General features: G+C 31.4%; 2 protein-coding genes across 7 annotated transcripts in view; one reads left to right on the top strand and one right to left on the bottom strand.

The window, feature by feature from the left end:
- The window catches only part of LOC111627489, a 17,251-nt gene extending 14,295 nt beyond the window's left edge, over positions 1–2,956 (bottom strand). Inside the window, exons 1-2 of the mRNA XM_023371066.1 lie at positions 2,918–2,956; positions 580–816 (exon numbers count right to left, since the gene is read on the bottom strand). Of these exons, the coding sequence (XP_023226834.1) occupies positions 580–617 (38 nt within the window). The 5' untranslated portion in view covers positions 618–816; positions 2,918–2,956. The remainder of the gene's footprint in view (positions 1–579; positions 817–2,917) is intronic.
- Positions 2,845–17,850, top strand: LOC111627492. 6 transcript variants are annotated; one of them, XM_023371070.1, is made up of 7 exons: positions 4,519–4,652; positions 10,162–10,332; positions 10,491–10,542; positions 11,075–11,160; positions 11,683–11,765; positions 12,055–12,153; positions 12,850–17,850. In XM_023371070.1, the coding sequence occupies exons 1-6, from the start codon at positions 4,581–4,583 to the stop codon at positions 12,056–12,058; spliced, it is 468 nt and encodes a 155-aa protein (XP_023226838.1). In that variant the 5' UTR covers positions 4,519–4,580; the 3' UTR covers positions 12,059–12,153; positions 12,850–17,850. The 6 variants fall into 6 exon arrangements, with proteins under 6 accessions (XP_023226840.1, XP_023226839.1, XP_023226838.1 ...); XM_023371068.1 differs by having other exon boundaries at positions 4,521–4,652; positions 11,683–11,774; XM_023371072.1 differs by lacking the exons at positions 4,519–4,652; positions 12,055–12,153; positions 12,850–17,850 and adding exons at positions 2,845–3,190; positions 3,298–3,437 and having other exon boundaries at positions 11,683–12,029.

Here is a 17,850-nt window from a genome sequence, read left to right as displayed (position 1 = left end):
AAAATACCTTCTGGTAAATTGTTACTAAATAAAGAACATTTAGCTATAAATTTACATATTTTTGGCATGTTTTGCTACAGTTTTTATACGCCATTCGTATCAATTTCTTAATATAATTAGGTTACAGATAGAACCTATCTTTACTATCGAAAGTTTTTTCTTCATTGTCATGCAAACTTGGCAGGTTGTAAGGAAGTATATTGAGTTTAATAAATTAGAATACACTATAAAAACTCTTAGTTCAATGTATTTTAATGGAGTACAAACTTCTACCTTTAAATCTCTGCTTAAAGGTGAATTACTCTGTATGTAAGCATCGTCATCACCGGTAACAATTAAACTTCATTGATGAAGATGATGACTTTAATAGATTTATACGAGTAATATATTAAAATTGTTACTCTAAACATTTAAAAGTGTAATTTTAGCGGTAAATTAGCCAAAATTCCCACGTTTCTATAGGATGCATTTAATGGTACTACCATTAAACACGCCCTTTAACTCTTTGCACATTATTAGAGTTATATATTCTTAAATTTAAATTTTATTAAAGTTATATCACTTAATAAAGTTACTTACAACTTATGGAGGTGAACCATCCTCGAGAAATTATCCATACAACGAAGGAATTTTTCCACTCCTTTACTCTACGTCCTTTCAGCACGAAATCAAATAAGAAGACTGAGGAAGGAACCGCTAAGTAGGGGGTTGAAGTGGATGGTGAACAACCCCTGCAGCCAATGACGTTCCGGAATGGTGACTCGTTTATTGACGTCAAGAAGGAAAACCCGTGTGACACGTGAGTGCAACTCTGTGCTAAAATATTCATCAAATTCTTTTATAATCTCTTACCTTAAAAAACAAATAAAAAAAGACAGTTAAATAACATAAAAATACGATAATTTTTGAGTTACGTATCTTCTACAGGAGGTATTTTTTGGAATATTTTCGTAAGTCTGTGGGAGTGTTTTTCTGATTCGGTAACCCCCATGTCACTTACTTATGTTGGTCAGTAGGTAAAGCGGAAACATCCTTAAAGATATCCGGTGTCTCATCCCGTTAAGGAGGTTTACGTAGCCGATTTTTTGGGGAATTTCAGCACAGTGAACCTTAAGCAGATCCGCTTTTTCAGGAGGGGTATGACCTAAATTCGGTTATAGAGAGGTATTCGCTACAGTAAAGAAAGTAAATAAATTGTAAATAGTAGGTGGAGAGACTAAGCTTTCAATTTTTTAATGGTAGAAAATAATTAGGAAAGTATTTTTTTTAGAAATAAAACGTCTTACTTCAGTTAATTTTTTGTAGCATTGTTAAATTAGATACTCAGATAACACTATCTGTAAATCTTTTGCCTCCTTTTCCCTTATTCCTGAAGAATTTTTCTATAAATATGAGCACAAATCATAAAGGAAATTATGTAAAAAGATGCGCTTCATTTATTATACTGATATCACGATATCATATCTCATTAGATCCTTTCCCTGAGAAAAATACTTTCACTCTGTTACTAAACATAAATTTATTTTAAAGATAAACAATAGGATAACGAAGCTGTTACGGTGATTATGAAGAAGCGTAACGTGATTGTAACTCTATGTACCTATATGTACCAATATCCGAAAATGGTTCCTGTTTTCCGGATATTATAAACGTGTGACACCACGTTGCCCCTTGTTTCCGCTCTCCAAACTTTTCTAGGATGCCAAATTTTAATTGTATTTATCTCCCGACGAGTAATATGTACAATTGTACGACTATACTTAAAACTAGAGTCCTTGTGTAAGGTGAACAGTTCGTCGAAAATCAGTGAAGTGTGAAAATAGTCCTGTCAAAATGTCCTACATCCAGACTCGAGGTCAGTTAAGATGGCATGTTAGGGAGGTTTGTAAACAGGAAAATATATTAAAATTTATCAAAATTTCTGAAGGGTTAACTTATTAAGAGGCAAATAAAGCAAAAAACTTAAATAATTGTCGCAAAAATCAGGAAAAATCCCATTTGCAACACGAATTTTCCTCTATTTTATCCGGAAGTAATGATATCAATCTCGTCTAAGTAGCAAAACTAGATACAGTTAATTAATAAAAAAATAAAAAAATATACGTGTATGTATGTTTGTACGTTAACATAAGATATTGTTCTACATTTTTCTGTGAGATTCAATTACTTTTTTTCTTTTTTAATGGGAGAATTTCGCGTAACAAAATCAAGCTGTAAATTGTATGGTTATAAAATCGATTATATCCGTTGAAGCAGTGTTTTTGTTCAAGATTAGTTGAGTATAATCTTGAACAAAAGCATTAAAACGAGGTAAAATATAAAATAAAGTTACATTTATATAATTACACCTTAATCGAGACAGAATAAAAAAAAAAAACGTGTATAAATCTTATTGACTAAAATAGAAGCGACGATTTAGAAAGTGAAAATGCGGAAGAGGGGGGCTTAAAATGATGTATTTTTAAAGAAAAATCATCACTTGAAGGTATTTTTCCTTTTGTCACAGGTACTAAACAATGATTATTCACTATTTCCCTTTCACTTTTTGATATAATTCTGTAAAAAGAAAGTATTATAAGTTAATCTGCATCTTCATCTTTATGGGATTATAACAGGATGGTAGTAACATCTCTTCTTAATTAGGTCATAGAGAAAACAATGGAGTAAGTATCAATATATTATATTTAAAATTCTAGAAATTATAAAGTGTAAATAATAATGATGATGTGGCATTTGTATTATTCCTTACAGATGAAGAACTCTTGTTGAAAATGTCTACCGATATGTAATGAATACACATCTAAAGATGATAATTACAAATGGTACTGATGATGATGGTGATTAATTTTTAAATGAAGTTGTGCATTTATTCAATAAAAAACTAGAAAGATAAGCTATAATTAATTAAAATCTTTACCTAAATAGAAATCAATCTGAAGAGGATCTAAAGAACAGCTTCAAGTCCTGAAAGAGCAAAAGGAGATTCTAAAAAGGATCACGAAGAGTGTGTGAGGAGTTGAAAAATCCTGAAGATCCTGAAGAGAGAAAGATTCAAGTTATTTTATTTTATTCAAAGGATCAATTTCTAATGAGAATATACGAGTCTGAAGATACTTTCATTCTTTTCTCTCTCATTTATTTGCAAAAAACCAATAGGAAAAACACCGAAGAGGAGCACATCTTGTAAACCGTATGTAAAAAAAAAAACTGCCTGTTTATTATTGAGTAATTGGAATACTTAAGAAGATTTGCGTAAATTGATGTTTATCTTGATTTTGACGTCATCTTTCCTTCCAGAACGAATTAGGTCGATTTTATTCAATTTTAGAACAGGATCAACCGTCTGGAACCAACGTCAAAGGAAAGTCAAAGTCGTCAGATCTTTATCGATTATTTTTTGAATGTTCATTGAACTTTCTTCCTTTAATTCCATTCAGGTAAACAGTAAAAAAGTAGTATTAAATCACATTTTTTCCTAATTTTATATATTTTTCCATCGATCTTAATGATGTGGAGACTTATAAATTTTAAGGAAAAATTAATTTGAAATTAATTCCATAATTATTAATTGAGTTAGAGTATAATTAAGCATTTCAAAATTAGATTTAGGACTTGTTTATAAGCTTTCCTATACTGGATTTCGAGTAGAGTGTTGGATTTTCGTAAAGTTACTATGTTAATTTATGCAAAAATATAAATTTTAATTGTAATTAATGCTCGTAATTCGTGTAAAATCTAGGGTAATTCGAGTAATAGTTATAGCAAGTATTTTAAAGCTTAATTAAGTCCAACTTAGATTCTACAAATGGAGGTTTAAGAAAGGACTCTCGGGTTCGCGTGTCGCGCTGCCGTATACAAATAAACAAAAACCGCTAATGAGGGAACCCGCGACCAACTAACGAATGATTTTTATTCACTCGTCCATCTTTTTTTTGCCCTGTGGACACCAAGAGGGCCTCTTATAGCAAGCCCATTATGGGCTCGGACAGGCCCACAAAGGGGTAGTAGTGAGGGACGATGCCCGACATATCCGGTCGGATCAGCCCCGAAAAAAGCATCTTTGCTTTTTGTTCAACAGAGGTTTGGGACAGAAATTGTATGCCCTACAATTTCTGTTCTCCTAAAGTAGGACGTTTGGTATCTGTAGAAGATCCGCGTATTATTAGTTATACACATCGGTAACTCAAAGATTATTTATGACAGAAAACATCAGCCGGAGCGGGAAAATTTTTTTCAAAATATTTAAAAATAAATTATTATATTTAAATTAATAACCGGTCAACAGTGAGCACAGCCCAGTCTACAGTTATGGCAGCCATGTGACGAGGGACGAGCAGAAATAATATAAATAAAACTCATTTGTAATGAGTATGTTCGGACACTCCCACAATAATGATTGGGCGTACGAACGAGATTCGATATATCCGGATCAAATTCATCCACGAAATTGAATCGATTCGAAATCGAATCCGAATCTCACGTAGCGGCTTCACATCTTCGTATTAGGTTCAATTAGAGTATAAAACACTAAAAAACCAAAACTTTCATTATCTTGTAGAAGATAATAATCTTGATTAATAATGGCTGTCAATAATGAAAAGGAATTAATAGAATTAAAAGAATTGGAAACTTGTAAAGACAAATTAACTGAAGTATGCAATTCCAATTATTTTATTTTCAAAAATTTTCTTTCCTATATTTTCATAAAAATCTAAGGGGGCGTTGGTCGAAGTAGGTGGAAGAAACGTGGTCGATGTGGCATGGATGCTTTCTCTTTAAACACGAAATAAATGCATTTAAATGTTAAAATTATAAAATTTTGCTAATTTTTGAACTAAGTTCAGAGGTTTACTCGTTTATATTATATAAAGTAGCCACAATGATGCGAATTGAGTGAAGCAAATGTAAACAAACTTTACAGTTGATTTAATTTATGCAGGAATTCGAGCTAATTTTTTAAATATAGCCTTGAATTTAGCACTTAGTGAAATTTAAATTCTCCTTTTGCATCCAAGGTGCCTGTCATGCGCTTAAGCAACTCTATGTCTTGCATAGGCTACTTAGTGCATTCCACTGACTCTGTATACTCTATATAAAACCTTAAAAACCAAAGATAAAACAATACAAAGAATACAACTTCATATTATAATTTGTTTAAACAGTTTTAAAGCCTTCTGACTGAGCTTTGATGTTTGCCATAGATTACCTGTAATGTTTGGATAATTAATTCCAATAAATAGAATAAACCAATAAGCAATGAAAGGGTATATGACAATTTAAAATTCATTTGTTTTAGTAAAATATTTGAGGATTACAACAGATAACTGCATCTCGAATGAGCGTATTGTTTATTATAATCACTGCATATGGAGCCTCTCCAGGTTTTCTGTGTTAAATCATCTTCCTTTTATAAAAAAAGATGCAAAATTTGAGTTAATGTATTGATTTTAAGGAAAAAATAATAGTATTTGAAGATTAGTTGTTGCTGCTAATTTATATAATAATGGAAATTAAGTGTAAGAATATATTTGAACTTCAGTTTTTAGTCTGGAACACATTTTCAAAGCATTCCCATGCTTTAAATAATTTGTGGGGCTTGTTCTAAAAACAGAATTATATTTAAGTTGAAACATAAAATGAAATTTCCATTAAAACTAAACCTTGTAATGATCTTTTCCAACAATCTCGGTAAGTAATGTTCTTTTTTAGCATCATAAAGAATCTATTTAATAAAATATTTCTATAAAAATTATCATCACTGTAATAAAAGTAAGATCTGTTTCAGATTTATTATAAGGAATTTACTTTTCCTTACAATATCAATAACTCATAAAATGTTTGTCATTTATATATATACATATATTTCTCTGTTCTGAAGATCCTTCATATTAATTAATTATAATATATGTTGATATTCAAGTTGTAATTAAACATTAAATTTAACTGTGTGTAAATACTGAGGTGGCAACACAGATTGAATGGTTGTGGCAGGAGAAAAGGACTGGAGAAGGCGTGAGAAAAGAGACAGTGTGTTGTAAGCTTGAGGGAGCCAGGAGATGAGTTGCTCTGTTTATGTTAAATAAAAAGATACTGTTTTTATTTGGTCAGTTTAGTCATTAGTAATAATTAATTATTCATTTGGAATATTAATGTAAGATAATTCTTGTTCTATTTTACAGGTTTGTTGTAGGATTGCTTTAATATGAGCAACATCTGGCTTTTGCTTATTCCATTCTATTTAAATCATTAGATCATTCACCAAATTTTCCATTTATTCATTCAAACTTTGTTTTCACAGCTTCTCTGGTGAAACCATTAACAAATATAATAATTTTAAGAATAGTGAAATATTATCTACATCATTAATAATTTATTTTTTAATTTAATCAAATATTATTTCTACTACTGAATTTGAGGCATGGGTTGAGCAAATACAGTATTTCAGGAATTTTCTAGTTTTTTACTACAATAATTAATTCAAAGATAAAAAATTTAAGTTTTTTGAATGTTTATTCAAGAAAATAATTCCCATTATATTCAAACACCTTCTTCCATTGATTAAGTCACAAATTCTACCGAATAAAACTTGGGCTGATTTGATTTGAGTGCAGTTTTCATCTCCTTGTCATTGGTGAATTGCTTTCCATTCAAGAAGTGTTGTGTGGAGCAGAAGGGATGGTAGACGGATGGTGCAATGTCCAGGCTACAAGTGGCATTAGAGAATTTCTACCTGTTCAACTTCAACATGCCTGGTCTTGTGTCATCAGAAAGTGAAATAGTCTGTGACCACTTAATGTGAATGGCATTGGCCAAACGTTGCAGCCAAGCACAGTATCTTTCCAAAGTTATAGTGGTATTCCATGGAAACATCTCCCAATGGACTGGTCTGCATGTCCCACCAAAAAATTCCAGAAACTTTTGTATAAACCCAACATTTATTACTGAAAGAAAAGTTGTTTCATCATTCTAGGTACAGTACTTCCTCTGTTTAAAAAAAAAAGAATGGCTAAGGGTTTCACTTTATTCCCCAGTCCTATGCAAACTCAACAGCCCTGGACAACAGTCTTAATAAAATCTTCCAAAAGCCTCAATCTGCAATACCTATAAATTTATGTAAATACATAGGATTTGATCCAAATATAATGAAATAAAGGAGAAATAAATATGTAATAATAATAATATGATTAAAAGCATCTTCACATAATGAATAAACTGAGACAATTATAATAGTTTTAAAATATTTTTAAGATCAATAAATTTTTTAAACAGAATATTAAGCAAACCATGGCACTGATGATTGGAAGTGGCTTCTGTTACATTCATAAAATCAATACTTAATTAATTCACAGCTGCTGTGCAAAGTAACAAACATCCTCAAACAACCTTGAAAGTGCAGCAATAATTTAATAACTAAAAACATTTATTGTGAACATATCAATATTTATTCTCTTTCTTTCTTTTGTATCATTTACATCTGGAAATAATCATTCCATCTTCAAATCATAAGAAAAAACAAACATACTTAAATCCTATAAAATATAAGGAATATTCATATAAAGATAAATGAATCCAATCTATTATTATTATAACGTATGATATCTGCATATAATGATATAAACAGCTTGCGGAAAATATAGCTCGCTTTGCATGAATAGCAATTCTAGTGAATACGGGAAACAACCCGACAATTTATATACACAAAAAATCACGATTGCTTCTCGTCACGTCCAGACCTATCAATCGAATATTAAGATTCCTACCAAAAATATATAAGAATATATTTTATATGGTAAGTCTTACAAATAAATTCCAGACATTTCTTTAATCAATTATGTGAAAATTAACATTTACTTGTTTCTAATTAAGGTTATAACAACTGTTTGTAATAGGTGATAATAAGTATTAGTTAATGATGTAGCCATTTTAATAAAATTCTAACTAATTATTATAAATATTCAAGAATAATCAACTTACTTGCCAGTACTGAGTTTAATTTCATTTAAATTGGTTCATTAATTCATTTGTAAATTGATGATGTGCTCTGAAAACAATTAAAAATAATTATTTCAATAAATACAATGCTTGTAGACATGGACATCCACATAAGGGGCAAACTAGGCTTTTGCCCCTCCCTGGAATTGAATAAGAAATTTTACAAATTATAATTGTTAAAGTGTTTGTGATGTAACCTCACATCCTTGATCATGGGATGTTTTGTCTGTTTTTTGTATTAATTCAGTATTGTAGTGTATAATCTACTTGTAAAATGTCTTTGGGAAGTGTTTTAAACTAATAATCAAAATAAAAAATCAATATTTAAAATATAAATAAAAAAGTTATCAGGAAATTCTGATTTTTAGGAAATAACTGATGTTTTAATCCTAAATCTTTACCTGAATAAATGGTATTAAAATTAAACATTTAACCTGTTATAAATGTAATTATCAGATTGCTGTATAATCCCCATTATATTATGTTTTAAGAGAAGAATAAGTGTTAAATTATTTTATATACATGATAAAATCATCACCCCAGATATTGTTTACATCTTCAGTTGCTTTTTGTATTAATTCTGGGTGTGATCACGGCTTCATCTCTTAAATGTTTCTCTGAACTTTTGTGCAAGGCTGCGTAAACTATTTATATGTATGAGAGCATTTTTAATGAATGTATACAATACTATAGTATTTTAATTCATATTTTCAAGTTATTAAATAGAACTATAAAGGAACTTCAAGTATGAATAACTAATTGGGCTGCAATTTGAAATGTTTTGTTGGTTGACATCCACAATATACATATGGAGTCTTCATTTTACTTTCCTGGCTGTTATGTATACGTAACAATCTTTGACATTTTAAATGACAACTTTGTGTTTGTAAACATTCAATTGTCCTGTTACTTTTTCTGTTTTAACTCTTCAACCTGTAGGTCATAAGAGGGCCTCTTTTAGCAAACCCATTATTGATTTGGCCAGGCCCACAATGGGGTGCTGGGTGGCGAGGGACGGGGCCTGACATATCCGGACGGACCACTACTGAAAAATTTCTGGGGGTTTTTCGACCCGTTCGGATTCGGTCCCGGATCCTCCAGAGCGGTAGGCTGCCACCTTGACCGCTCGGCTGTCCCTGATGGTAGATCAGGAGCTAACTACTGTGTTATTATTATTTCTTTTAAATAATATATTTACTAAGAAAGCTCCTCAAATGTAAATCCAGGGAGAAAGTTTATATCCATTGCAGTATCTAGATCAGTAGCAGTATGGTATCTTTTTTTTGTTTTTTGTTGATTCTTGACAATAGACACATGGACAATAGCTTTAGATCCAAACATTTCTTGTTAAATGTTAAGAGAATAATTTTTTATGTCCATCACAAATTCATTCAGCCCTGCGGTGAGACAATTGCATGTAGATAGATTGGATCCAATGTATGTATATCTGGATGTAACCACACACTAAAATTTCTGCCATTATGCCAAATATGTTGAATGGGTGTGTATGGCGTGACATTTTGAATACATTTTTATTTCATTTTCATGATTTAAATACTTTAAACTGGAATATGAGTTTCTTAGAGTACGGTTGTTCTTCGGTATCCACGGATTTCGCAGAAGGATACCAAAAATCTGTGGATGTTCGAGTTTCTTATATAAAATGATATTCTATTTGCATATAATCTACGTACATTTTCCCGTATACTTTAAATCACATTTATACTACGTAATACAATGTAATTGCTATGTAAATCATTGTTATATAATGCGATCATAAAGTTCCTCCACAGTGGGTCATCCCCGTGTGCTGACATCACAACTTACTTAACTCTTTTACCTGTGAGTCATTACTTCGTTTTTGGAAGATCTTCCCGTTCATACGCCCACTGCGGAGGAACTTTACGATCTTACTATAAGGCGTAATGAAGTGTATATTTGTTCATACAGATGAAACCATTGTACACCCCCGCAGATTAGGGAGCCGACTATATTAGTTCGATACCTGTACTTCCTGAGCCATCTGGTCCTTCAGGAAGGAGTACTAACGAAATATTCTCAAATTTAGTACAGATTCCAGTACCCCCTTTTCGTGTGTACTGTTTTCTTCCAAATCCCCAAGGGTTAATTACATTATTATTGAAAGTTGAATAATTTAACGTATTTCAGGATAATTTGATCGATGCGGATAAAAGGGAGAGGTTATTGAAATCGGAAGACAATCGGAATGACGTGGACAAAAGTTCTTCCGAGATAATTCACTTCTGTGATGGAGTTTTGAAGAAGATCGGTGACGAAAATTTACACTCCCCCGACACTTCAAAAATAGACAATGACGACGTAAGTTTTGAATAATTCTATAAATCTGTTACCTTAATATACGACTGCATGACATCTTTATATCCTGGATAAACTAGTGCTGCCATTTTATTATTATTATTATTATTAATTTGTGATGATTTTAAGATAAGTATTTTATATATATATTTTTTTTTCAGAGAGATCATTTTTACAGGAAGATATCCAACGTTGGAAGAACAACTCTCGCTGGTGAGTTTTCATTTTTTATTATTACAGTAGACCCCCGTATAACACTGTAGATAATTCCGTGTTATATGAATTCCATATTGTACGAGTCACTTAATTTTACAAATACGTGTGCCGGGCTGTGAACGGCTCACGTATTTGTAAAATCTAAGTGACTCGTACAATATGGAATTCATATAACACGGAATTATCTACAGTGTTATACGAGGGTCTACTTGTATAATTATCATAAACCTCTGAGTTATGACCTATAGCATTTGTTAAATTAAATTGTTAAATATAATTAAAATTAAAATGTATAAATTATGCATTTTATCGTATGCAAAAATTATAATAGTTAATATAAAAAAAAAATTAACCCAAAATTTAATATATCAATTTCGCAACAGATGGCAGCAGGTGATTGATAAGAAATAAAATTGGATTTAGCCGAATTTAAAATGATTTTCTTTGTAATTTCTTTAAAACTATTGACAGATCAATAAAAATAAATAAATTAATTAATTTTTAATAAATAAATATATAAAATTTTCAGTCATTGATTCTGTGGGTGAGAACTTAGCTGAGCTATTCGGTTTGATGCCACCTCTTCTAAAGGAAGAAGAAGAAAGGATGAAGCAAGTACGTATATAAAATATAAAAGTTTGTTATTGTTTACACACTTAATAAATTACCTTACGACAAAGGAAATTCGACTTCTTATCATTATAACCAGCATTAGCAAGCTGCGAGTCTTTCAGCTTGAAAAATCCCCTTAACACTGGTCATGAGTTCGTACCTCGCCAATATGGAGTTTTCTGGGTTTTCTTCACGTTTTTAACGCCTAAAAGGGCGTTAAAAACGTGAAGAAAACCCAGAAAAACTCCACTCGTTGGCCGAGCGCAAAATCCACTAACAACTACTGGTATTAAGAGGTGTTATCCACTCGGACAATGATGGGCTCACAATACATTGAATTATAGTTCGCGATTTCCCTATTAATTTATAGAAACAAATAACAATTTAAAGTAGTTCCTCCAAATTGAAGTTGTAAGCTAATTCGTCAAACATTCGGAAACGAAATAAAATTAATTAAAATCACGATAAAATACTTTATCTGTGTTTACAATATATATGTAAATCCGTCTCGTTCCTTTAATTCAGAATGAAGAAGCATCGAAAACGTCATCCTTAACCATTTCCAACGGTTCAGAGAATGAAGAGAGATGCAAAAGATCCATTCCGAAGTGATAAGAGTAATTTATTATTCTAGATTGTATAATAGGGATTTCTCATTAAAATTTATATTGATTTTTATCATTTGTTAAGATTTTAAATTTGTACAAAAGATAAAATCGTTTGAGATGATAATGAAAACAATACTTTCACGTCTAAAAAAAAAACAAAATTAGCCATAAACCGAGTATTTAAAACACTAGGTTTTAAGGGATTAGCAAGGAATTTTTCTCTTATTTTGTAAATTTATATGAGAAATGCCCCGGTAAGATTCTAAATTATTTAATTTTCCATCCGCAGATAACACAGTTAATCCATTCCAATCCTACTCCTCCTTCCAGCTCTTCCCCAGCATCCAGATTTATGTAGTACCATTTATGGCAGCAAACATATTAAATCGTAAGATCTTTAATTGTTTAATTATTAAACAGTCATATTTTACCATATTAGAGATTTAAACATGCAATTCCGAGTGTCGGGGATGTTTATTTATCATAATAAACTGCGACATTAAATTTGAATGCATTCGTTGCAGCGTAACAGTTGGCAATAGTAATTTGATCAAGCAGTCAAAAGAATTCATTTAATATCTCCAATTCATTTTCCTCTAAACCAATTGCTTCAGTATGCTTTTATTTTATTTTATTTCGTTAGGGCAACCGGACATTATTTTAATCTTTACAATTACTTATCTAATAAGAGAAAAAATCAACCATCCAAAGAACATTTATCAAACTGCGAGCTGCTACAGAATTGTAATTGCAAAGACAGAATAATATTTTAAAATTAGGAAAAGAACAGGAAGAGCAGAAGAAAAAAAAAAACAAATTAATCTACAAAAAGATGGGGGAAGTTCATAAATGTAGACTTCTACAGCTTCCTTGTTATCTCAGGAAGATGAAGAGGAAGAGCAGCAGCAGCAGCAGCAGCATCCAGCTTTATCTATAACTACTAACATCATGCTTTCATTTTAATACATAAACAGGTGCGAATGGGCAGATGTAAATACAGGTGTTGCTACGAGATTAGGAAGATGAGGGAGGGAGGGAGAGAGGAGGGAATTTTAAATGGATTTTAAAGACAATTTTCATTTAGGGAGGTCGATCTCAAGATGGAAAATCTATAAAATTATCCGGGAAGAAATTGTTGAAAGATAATAGATACAGGAAAAAGAAGAAGAGAGGGAAGTAAAAAATAATATATTTATTTATTAAAAAGAACTAGTAATTTGTTCATTTGTCTTGTTTCTAGTTTCTAATCTTTCTGACATTTAAAAATAATGTATAAGCATTCATTAAAGACCTCGTTAATTCTGTTACTTTAGTAAACAAATTTGTTTGAAAGTCTGACACCCATTGGACGTTAAGGAAGAAAAATATCGATACTGAGTCGTTAATATCGAGCTTTGTAACTAATAAAATATTACGAGACGGTATTTAATTTCCTCTTTTCATACTTGGCAATTTTCTACAAAAATTGAATTGTTTTTTTTTTCCTCTTCTCCTCCTCCTCCTCCTCCTCTTCCACTTCTTTAATGGAATTAATTTAGATAATTTTATCAAAACTTAATTTTTTTAATTCATTTTAGTTTATAGCTTATTATATTTATTATTTTTTTTTCCACTGTAAAAAGAGTTAAGTTTAATCATAATCAATCTATCGTTCTTGTTATAAAAATGGATTTAAGAGAATGTGACGTCATTTATGAGTTAGATTCGAACGTGTTTCGGGTTTTACTTTCCTCTCAGCTCCTATTTTTTCACTTCTAGTGATAAATTTTAAGATTAAAAAAAATATCTTAAAGTGTTAAAAAAGAAAAATAAGCTTATTTTTCTTTTTAACACTTTAAAAGTATCCTTTTCTTTTTTTTTCTTTCTTCCTCTTCTAACTTTAAACTGACTGAATCGAAGATAATATGTAGCCAGGTATTATATTCAGAAACACGAAAGAACATTAAGAAAATTTCTTTTAAAAAGTAAAACCTAAGGTAGGGGGGAGGCATTCATTTCGACTAACTGCAAATTCATAAAAACATCAAAAAACTTGCAGATTTACAGCTGCACTGGCTCACACACAAGCCGTTAATGGAACAGTCAGGATGAAGTTTAACTTACTTTACTTCAACTTTTTTCGGTTTTTTTAGGCCCTCCTCTGTAATTAATTTGTTAACTTTAACGTTTTAAAGATTTTTCACTAAATATTTAAACTTTTTCGTGTATAATTTCCGATTTAGAAGGGACAATCTGACTCGTCTTTGAACCCGAAAAAATTCCAGTTTTTTTCCCCCTTCCTTTAGGGAAACCATCAAAGGAAACAATAAAAAAAATGTATTTATTTTAATTGTTTCCCCTGAATTCTTGACTGAATTTTTCCCTTGGTTTATTGTTTAATACAAAATTAACAAGAGAAATTTTTTGTTTCCAACCATTTCTTGATTGTTAGTTTTGTGTTAAACAATAATTTTGGTAAGTTATTTTCATAAACGTCATTGTAGAAAATATTCTAGAGAAGTGTGTTTATCCATTATCAAAAAATAAAAAAAATAAAAAAAAGGGGAGGGAGCAAAAAGTTTCCAACGAACAACACGCGATCACTTGACAAAATCCAGACAGTTTTCGTCTTTATAACGCTTGTAATCTTGTTAAATATTCGAATATTAACACTTTTTTAACGTTAAACCTGTTAGGTAATTAGCGCGAGTTAATTTTAATTAAGCTATAATAAATTAGTTATAATTTAACCTTCAACAGAGATGATTGATGGTAAACGTTTTTAGCGATTAGCATTTAAATTTTTTCTTCCTTCTCCTCCTCCTCCATCCAGTTCTGTTTCAGTAAATTAACATATTTTCGGGGTTAGATACTGTTTAAAATGAGAGTTAATTCGCTTCGTAATTCAATAAAAAAATATCCCCAAATTCTTCCACTCGCTGAAGCTAGTCTCGAACTTTGACCTTGAACCCTTCTTACGTGACAGTTCGAGGGTCAAAAGCTGATGAAGTCATTAACTACCGTGACGCAAGAGCATCACGACCGGCGTGATACACTTAAGTTAATGTCATCGAGAGGTCAAGAGGTCATCTTTTTAAATAGGTGTTTTGGGAATGAAGAATGGAAATATTAACCCCGTTTCCGGCCGAAGATAGGGAGGAGAGTTTTAGTTATAAATTAATGCCAGATTGGGATAAGTGGAGACACAAAAGATCTTTTAAAATATTTATAAGATACCGCTTTTATATGAAAATGGCATCATTAGGGGGGCTAATTATTGCAGCTTTAGTCAAAAACACTTCTCAGAATGGGGTAGAGAAGTTTTTTGACGTCATATATTACATATCCAAGCTGGGAGAATGCTTGGAATTCTCAAAAATCAACTAGGAAACTAAAGTTTTCCAATCCTGTAAAGGAATTCTATGGCTGTTTGGTAGAATCTAATAAATTTCCAGACAGATGCCGGAAATTCAAGTGTGTTGAAGGAACAAAAGAGTGGAGGAGAAGGGGGAAGGGGAAAAAAAGCGCGAGCTCCACTTTATTCCATGTAGATGAGATGCTGTGGAAACGGAGACGTCATCTAGATTAAGTTTCTACGTCCTGTTAATGAAACGTCCATTTAAGCAGTAGTTAATCCGATGTAAAATAAGCAGTTAATAAAATGCATAAATAATTCTTTTTTCCCGTTTTTTTTTACAATTATAATCTCGAAAAAAATAACATTAATAATTATGTTTTAAAACTTCATTTACTTAAGGGAATTTTAAAAAAAAATTAATAATATAAAAATTCTGGATTAGTTTTAACGTGTTTTCTTCTTCACTCGAAGAATTCTCATTACGTGAAGAATTTTCCCCAATTTCAAAGATATCAACAGAAATTCCCTCAATTCGGGGATAATTTTTTTTTCTGTACACGTTTTGAAGAATGTTAATTTAGAAAACTTTTCAGAAATTTCCCGTTATTATTGTGGTGTAGGGAAATTCGCAAAATTTCCCTGAAAAATTCCCTTCCTGATCGTTATTCGCGTAATTTCCCTAAATTTATAACCTTTTAGGGAAATATGCATAAAACCGAGACAAATATTAAAATAAAATTGAAAAAAAATTTTAGTTGTCAGGGAAATTTCCCCACGTCGGGGAAGATAGCTATTAAAAATTTTTCCCTGTCACTTCTCTTCAGACGTCTAGCCTATGTCAACACTGTTAAAAATATTGACTAAATTCTCCTGGGATACATTCGCCATCTTGTTTACCTCTCTATTCAGCAAGGCACAAGTACAGTATAAAAAGCAATCCCCGAAATATGTTTGAAAAATGCCCAGAGCCAAATCTAAAATACAAACTAGACAAAAGGATTTTACTAAGAGATTCGGGTCAAACTTTCGATTTAGCAAAATAACCTTCCCCTCTACCTGATCTGCCTTTGACTAAATAACGGAATAAGCGGTTCCCCTTTTTGGCACTGGCTGATTTGCATTGCTTCCGGTGCGCCTGCACTTCCTTCCCCCCTGCTTTCTGCCCGGTTTTAGGCAAATCGCATCAATTTGCATGTCGCTAGAGAGTTTTGTTTTCCTTCTGCAAATTCGGGTGAATGTGGCGTAAAAAAGAGAGGGCGCGAGGGGGGGGATGCCATACTGCAACGTCTCCTTTATTAGTATTCTAGTGTGCGAGCGGTAGAAAACAATCGGAAAACAATCTGACGAAAGTAGAGAATTGCTTTCCCTGCTGTAATTATAATCGATACGTTATCTGTACTACATCTTGCTTCGGATCTGTGTATCCAAGTACAGATGATATACGTCTGTAGACACTACTTATCACTGCTTTTAAGTTACTCGTATTCATCGTTACACACTATATTATCATTCCATAGATGTAACTATAAGTCACATTTATTTACACAAGTCACAGATCTTTATACCTTTACAGCAATTAGCATTTAAAAAAAAAAGGGTGTAAATTTTATTTTACTGTTTTTATGACAATACTCAATATAAACTGTAATAAAAAAATCACAAAATACATGTCAATTTTAATGTATAAACTACGATCTAATTTACACCCTACTTCACTGTATTACAGCATCTTTACTTAATTATACTGTACTGTACTAGCATTTCTACCTACTTCTGTATTGTATAAATGAACTGTATACGATTTTTACGTCCAGAAGCTATTTTATTTTTAGCTATTCGCTTATTTTACTCAGTATCATTCATGATGCTACGTAACACAAGCGGAATTACTAAAAATAAACACATATTTGACCTTTGGAAAACATAAAATTGCATTATTAAAGCATAAACGTCGTCCTGGAAGCAAAAAATAATTCAGTTCTAACGCATTTTACGCTAAAAAGTTTATTGTACAGTGCAGAAACACTCGATACACGAGGAGAAAAAGAGTCACTTTTTGGATCAGAGGGTTGGAAAAAAGGGTCCAAAAAAAAAACGGCATAGGAGATTGGATACTACGATATGACGTCAGAGGATGATGTATGATGCCTGATTACCCTAATTTTTTCTCTTATACAGTGAAAACTTTCAATGCATTTTTGTCATCCTTGTTTAATATCTCAACGATTTTATTTTACATTTTTTTTTTATATTTGCTTTTTCTTTAAAAAATATTCTTTTATAACCAGGTATAATAGACACGTGAATGTAAATATTTAAAAATACAGAAGGGAAATATATTCTTTTTTACAGGCGTGTTTACTTTCAACTTAAGCTACTTTCCATTGTTTAAGCAGACCAGAAAAATAGCCAATCGCTCTTCCTGTTTTCAACACAATTAAAATAATGTTTACATTAAATTTTTGCATTTTTTTTAACGTTAAGGGAGTTAAAAATACAATTTTAAAAAGGCAAAAAAAAAATAGGTTGCATTTTTAAGATTTAATTCGCGTAATTATCAACAGATGGAAGCACGTGCAAATTAAATGCTTTATAACATCCACTAGGCGGCGCTATGGAAGATTTTAATGCTTTACAGCGCCGCCTGGTGGTTGATAAGTTAAATTACAATTTAAAAAGTATATTATTAGCTTTTCAACGCTCCCTGGTAGTTGATAAGTAAAACTACAATTTTTTCTTAAAAGCGCT

This window comes from Centruroides sculpturatus, unplaced genomic scaffold, assembly GCF_000671375.1.
Source record: "Centruroides sculpturatus isolate CEXI.00-Female unplaced genomic scaffold, Cexi_2.0 scaffold562, whole genome shotgun sequence".
In the NCBI taxonomy this organism is placed as follows: Eukaryota; Metazoa; Arthropoda; class Arachnida; order Scorpiones; family Buthidae; genus Centruroides; species Centruroides sculpturatus.
The sequence above is the reverse complement of the archived record's forward strand: the minus strand, read 5'-3'. Positions and strand labels throughout refer to the sequence as shown.